The 5,976-nt window shown below is 33.8% G+C and overlaps 1 protein-coding gene across 1 annotated transcript; it reads left to right on the top strand.

Annotated features, from left to right (window-relative positions):
- Positions 1-256: 256 nt before the first annotated feature.
- On the top strand, positions 257-3,606 carry LOC137715805 (uncharacterized). The gene is made up of 4 exons (XM_068455153.2): positions 257-589; positions 883-1,013; positions 2,667-2,771; positions 2,939-3,606. Exons 1-4 carry the CDS (start codon positions 500-502, stop codon positions 3,363-3,365), a joined length of 753 nt encoding a protein of 250 aa, XP_068311254.2. The 5' UTR covers positions 257-499; the 3' UTR covers positions 3,366-3,606.
- Positions 3,607-5,976: the final 2,370 nt, after the last annotated feature.

Consider the following 5,976-nt stretch of genomic DNA (forward strand, 5'->3'; position numbering starts at 1 on the left):
AAGTTAAATATTAAAAATAATTAAAAATTGGTAAATCTCAATTTACTATTTTGAAGTTTATTGGTTTTCAACATTTGACACATCAATTTTTTTTTATCCCAATCTAATACCTAAATTGATAATTCTAAGATAGTTTATAACTATGTTAAGTTTTTTATTAAAACAACAATTAACCTGTAAAGTGACGCTTGCGTGAATAATGACTACACATCACGTGTCAATCTTAATCCGACTCAATTTCTCTTTATGCCATCCACAACCTTCTCCCTCCCGTCTTGTTGTTCCTAGGGCTTTTCATCTCCAAAAGAGGGCCTCTCTCTCTCTCTAACCTCTTCCCTGTAGTAGTATATACCATGTAGGATAGAAGAATCAGAATAATTCTCCAGCATCTACTTAATATCATATATACATCTGTATATATACAATTTCTTCATTTTTTTCAGGCAGCATAGAAATTAAGCTAGATCACTAGAACAACTATTCATCAATTCTAATCACCATGACTTCGGTCATCAACATGGACGGTCATGATCAGCTACTCACCGAAGATCTTACCGATTTATCCACCCTGCAACATCATCACGATCAGGTACTTCTTCCGGCCAGATCTAACTTCATTTTCCGATCGATTTGTTTTTATCGTAACCCTGATGCTGGTCACCTAGAATCTGAAACTGGTCAATGCAAATTTTGTTGGGGTCGAATTGGAATTTCTGTACTTGTATGTTTTCATGCATTTTCTAGGTTGCCAAATGTTAATATTTTTGAAACGGAATATGTGATTGGAAAGCTTAGGCAATGTTTCCAGTTTGTTTGGAATTTTGGTTTTTTTTTTTTTTTGTTCGTTAAATTTGTTAAATTTGGGGATTTCAAAATTTTCAGGGGGAAATGCAGAGCAAAGAGGAAAATGTTGAAAAGAAATGTGGGAATCATGATGGGGTTTGTGCAATATGCTTGGATGAAATTGTGCTTCAAGACACCGCTCTGATAAAAGGTTGCGAGCATGCCTACTGGTTTGTCTTATCAATCTCTTTATCTTTCTATTTACGCTTCCGCTTTTCTGGAATTTTGAAGTATTGCTTTGCTATGTTGTTCTTTGTACTGTATTTGTAATGCTGCTTTAGTCGTTTAATCATTTGGTTTTGGCGTTGTACATCCTTGGTGATTATAACTCAATAGCCTCATTCACAATATGTGTATCCCTTGATTCAGTTTTCTTAAAAGGGCTACTTGGGTTTGTTTTTGTATGGGGTAGGCTGGGCTCGCCAGGATTCTGGCATTTCACAGTTCAGTGATTGCCATAAACATTTCATACAATAATTTGTAGTCTCTAGTGGTATGATAGTTCATCGTCTTCAAGAGTTTTGTGAGTAATATCGGTAAAGGCGCTTTCCTGGAGCACTTGTGATCTGAGAAAACACAACGAAATCAATTAGCACCTGTTGTACTGTGGGGCAAGGCTAAAAGCAATGTGTTTAAGGTGCTCTCCAATACAAGTTTGTAGGTTAACATGTAAAAGGACGGAAGACAGTAACATTAAAGGTTTCCTTTAGTTAAAAAATAAAAACTGATTGGATATACATGTATAGCTTTTTTTTTGTATAATTATTGAAATATTAGATCATAGTGATGTATTGATAAGAGGTGGGTAAGCATGAGATTTATGAAGTGATGAAATAAGTTTTTTAGATGTTTTGTAGACATTTAGACCAGAAATGGAAGGACGTTGAAATTAGTGGATGTATATTTACTTCTACCATTGACATATGCATGACTTAGTTTTAAATGCTGTAAAGACATTCAAGATAAAAATTTATGTTTGAAATTTTCACATCTGTTAATGATTTATTGATTTTATTAATGAAGATGAATTTCCCATAGAATATTAGTGGCTCGTTCTCATGTTTTGAATGGATTTTATTGTTGCCTTGACACATTTGGTCATTTTCCTTATGTTTAACTAGATAAATTCCATAGATTCTGTATCGCATTTTGAGACCATGCTCTAACTTTTACTTATCAGGTTGCTTGTGTCTACTAAATTTTTCCCAAGCTACTTCTTAATGCAAAGCAATTTATTTGCTTCATATCATATTCTCTACATTTACCACACTTTTAACACTTGGACTTTGTTTCTATGTGCGCTTAAGTAGCATAAAGCGTGCATTATCCTTTTATTGCAGAATTTTTTGTGAAAGTTTTTTCGTTGAATGGTAATTATGAACTTTTTTATATTTGTTTGTCCAAGATAAACCTTATTTACATTGGCATTGCACTTTGAGATGAGTCTTTTCCATGCCAGTTGATGCTTGAGTTAATTTGATTTCTTCATATCATTCTCTTGTGTTAACGACCCTTTGAACACTGGAACTCTGATTTAATCTGCACTTCAGAACCATAAAGTTTGCATTTTTCTTTTACTGCAAGAATTTTAATCAAACGGGTGCTTAGTTTTCTGTTTTTGCATGTTTGTATGTTAGTGAGATATGCTCTTGTGGTTTCCAGTCTTGATGTTGTTTATGAGCTATGGTGGAGGTGCGTTTTAGGTTGTAGTCGTGAATGATATTGAGAATGAGTGCTCGTATGAAAGCTTCACAGACTCTATTTATGTTTTATCAAGTCTTTGGGCTGTTGGATTCATAATTTTTCATTTTCCTATTGTGCAGCGCAACCTGTATTCTTCGTTGGGTGACATACAGCCAAAAACCCACCTGCCCTCAGTGTAAACATCCATTTGAATTCCTGAACGTCCATCGTTCCCTTGATGGCAGGTATCTAAAGTCCTTTTGTTTCCCTTTATGTGCATATTTAGATAGGGAGAAACTTGGTTATGACTTACGAGAGAACCTCCCAGTAGGAAGCTGTTTTTGACTTGCCTAAGAAAAGAAAGCATATCTTGTCTTAGTTACGCTACCTTCACATTTTCATGCTCTGACAGCATACAAGATTACATGTTCGAGGAGAGTGTGTGCCTACTCCTTAGAGCCAAATGGTTTGAGCCGTTAGTAGTGGAGGAGCGTGAAGATGTGTATGATGGCCATGAGGATTATTATTACTATCCCTATGAGGATGAAGAGGATGATGATCTAGACGACGCTTACTTCAGCAGTTCATCGGTTATCCGGATTGGTAATCGAAGATGGGGAGATAATGGATACGTGAGGGGTGGGCGTCAAGAAGCAAGGCCTGTACGTAGATCAAACATGCAGGACCCGGGTGCTAGTTCGTCTTGTGAGCCTAGGAAGAAAGAGGCTGCAGTGGATAAAACCGGGAGACGGGCAAAGCGGGCGCTCAAACGGGAAGCGGCTGACAAGGCAGCCGCAGAGAAACATCAGCAGCATTTGGCGAGGTTGGGTCGGAAGTAATTCAGTCTAATGCAATTGCACTATATGACAGATTATTAACCACCCCTTCGCCATCTCAATGTACAGTATTCCCCTGACCTTTTTCTTTTGGGTTAAGACTGTATTTTCGGTCTAACATGTTAAATAATGTACCATCAAAGGTAATAAAATAGGGAAGAATAAAAAAGAAAAAAAAAAAAAGAAAAAATGAAAAAAAGATTAACGAAAACAAGAATTCAGAAATGTACATTCTCATTCTGCATGTTTGCATTCCTGTTATTTATTTATTTATTTTTTTTGAAAAATTAATGAAAAAAAGCTTCAAAAGTTTACATTTTAATAAAAATCATTTAATAATTTTATTAAATGACAAGGACATGAGAAAGAAGAAAAAAAAATCAAAGAAAGCGCGTCCAATGCGCCCACAATTGTATATAATATATGAATGCATGTGCAGACTGGGTCTGCATTCTTCTCTTTACCCTAAACCCTAGAAACCTGAACAACGGTGTGGTATATTTGTTTGTTAAAATATGAGTTTATGTAGGCTCTACACAGAAAAGAATTCTATCAAAGGCTTAGTCAGCTCCAGATGGGAAATTAAAAAAAGTGGCCGCCATTTGATCTTGCAACTTCGACAAAATATAATTATATATGCATGGGACGTCAAAATTTAAAAGAAAACTAATAAAAAGAGTTTGAAAAGTTTTAGTTTAATAAAAAAATCAGGAAGTTTTGTTTAATGATTAGTACAAGGTCCATATTAAAATAGTCCAACTAAAAATGACTCAAATATAATAAATTATGATTTGTCGATTTTACCCTTAACTTTTTTAGGTTGAGTTCTAGATTTTCGTCATTAATGGAGTTCATTGTTGTTTTGCAGACCTTCTTTTTCTTTGAAACAAAAATATAGATCCTCATGCTATATAATTTATATTTTGTATTATTTCGTTGAAATGTGATCATCGTTATTATTCATAGTGTATTCGAGGTACTATTTTTCAATTTTTCATCGTCAGTGGAGTTCATCGTTTGTTTCTCTAGAATATAAATTTGAGATATGCATGCTATTCAATAATAACGACGGGTCACTATTTCTGGATTGTAAAAATAAACTGTTTCTGGATTTTAAGTAACATTGTTTCTAGAATCTAAGTTACTGTTTCTGGAATCTAAGTCACTTTTTCTGGATCCAAATGAAATAAACACACTGTTTCTTAAGTGTAAGTTAGAAAAGAAATAGTGAAATTCACTGTATTTGGATTCAAAGCAAAATAAGCATCATGTTTCTTAAATATAATCAACTGATGCATGAAAGAAAAGAAACAGTCAAAGGTTAAAACATAGACTATTTCTGGAATTTAAGTCATTGTTTCTGGATTTTGGTTTTTTTCTTTCCAGATACATTGCTTGTTTGTGCACAGACAAAACAAACATTGTATCTGATTTTTTTTTCCAGAAACAGTGCTATGTTTTGAGTTATCCAGAAACAGTTTTATGTTTTGGTTCTATTTTTTTTTCTAGACACTGTTTTGCTAGTTTTTGCCATTAAACTTCTTTGAACTTGTTTCAACGGCTTTGTTTTGATGAATGCTTCCTTTTTCAACTTTGATTTGAATTTTGATTTGGTTGTTTTTGAAATGGGGGAATTCGATTTTATAGGAAGACATGAAGTTATTATGGGGGTTTCGTGCTGGGTTGAAGTTGGTGAAGAGTCAAGACAATATCAAATTGTTTAGGGGTATTTACAGAAGTGTAGATTTGTAGTGGGTTAGGCTTGTAAGTTTGACTCGTGGACAATAGTTTTGGATGATTTTTTTTTATTAAACTTTGAACCATTTTGGTTAAATAACATTTTGGGATGGTTTTTGGTTAAATATTTGTTGGCCAAAATCCTTTTCATTAAAGCTCCCAAAATTTAATGGTCTTCTTCTTCTTACATGAATGATTCAGTTAGTCGGAATATAAGTGTTGGCCGTTTGAGTTTACGTAGTCGTGGAGAGCAAGTTCTGTACATGTACAATATACAGATGAAGTTGATAATGAGGACTTTTATTGTCTTTCATGGACAATCGAACCTGCATATTGACGTTTGTTTCTCTTGAAATTCTTTTATTCAAATAGAGGAAGTGTCAGTGCTAAGAACATATGAGATTAGAATCATATGTGTTTAGTTTCATAAATAGTGTATTACATATGTTCAGTTTCAGAAATAGTCAATGTTTCGTTTAAGAAATACTGATAGTATCAATGCTCAGTTTAAGAAATAGGTGATAGTACTCATGTTCAGTTTTTAGAAATATGCAGTATTTAGTTTAAGAAATAATGGAATACCGATGTTCAGTTTAAAAAATAATCGGTTTTAAAAATAGTCAGTTTCAGAAATAGTGTGGGAGGGAAGAGAGAGTGTGTGTGTGTAATGGACGCGCGGGATCTTGCACGTTAGTTTTCTATTACTTATTTTATTTTATTTTTTTATTATAGGGTTTTTATCACAAATGGTATCTGAAATTGATCCTCACTATCAAGATAGTCCTTGAAATTGAAAATCAATCAATGTAGGCCATGAAAATACGTGTCGCAAATCAATGTAGTTTTTCCGTCACAATTTTGTTAAAAATTGCATTAA

The sequence above is a fragment of the Pyrus communis genome, chromosome 3 (assembly GCF_041283825.1).
Source record: "Pyrus communis isolate YQ-2024b chromosome 3, ASM4128382v1, whole genome shotgun sequence".
Lineage (NCBI taxonomy): Eukaryota > Viridiplantae > Streptophyta > Magnoliopsida > Rosales > Rosaceae > Pyrus > Pyrus communis.

Excerpts from the sequence above, each read along its gene's own strand:
- LOC137715805 (XM_068455153.2), top strand. The coding sequence starts at position 500 with ATGACTTCGGTCATCAACATGGACGGTCATGATCAGCTACTCACCGAA. Across the intron at positions 590-882 it reads TGCAACATCATCACGATCAG|GGGGAAATGCAGAGCAAAGA; the intron begins GTACTTCTTCCG and ends CAAAATTTTCAG. Across the intron at positions 1,014-2,666 it reads GGTTGCGAGCATGCCTACTG|CGCAACCTGTATTCTTCGTT; the intron begins GTTTGTCTTATC and ends CCTATTGTGCAG.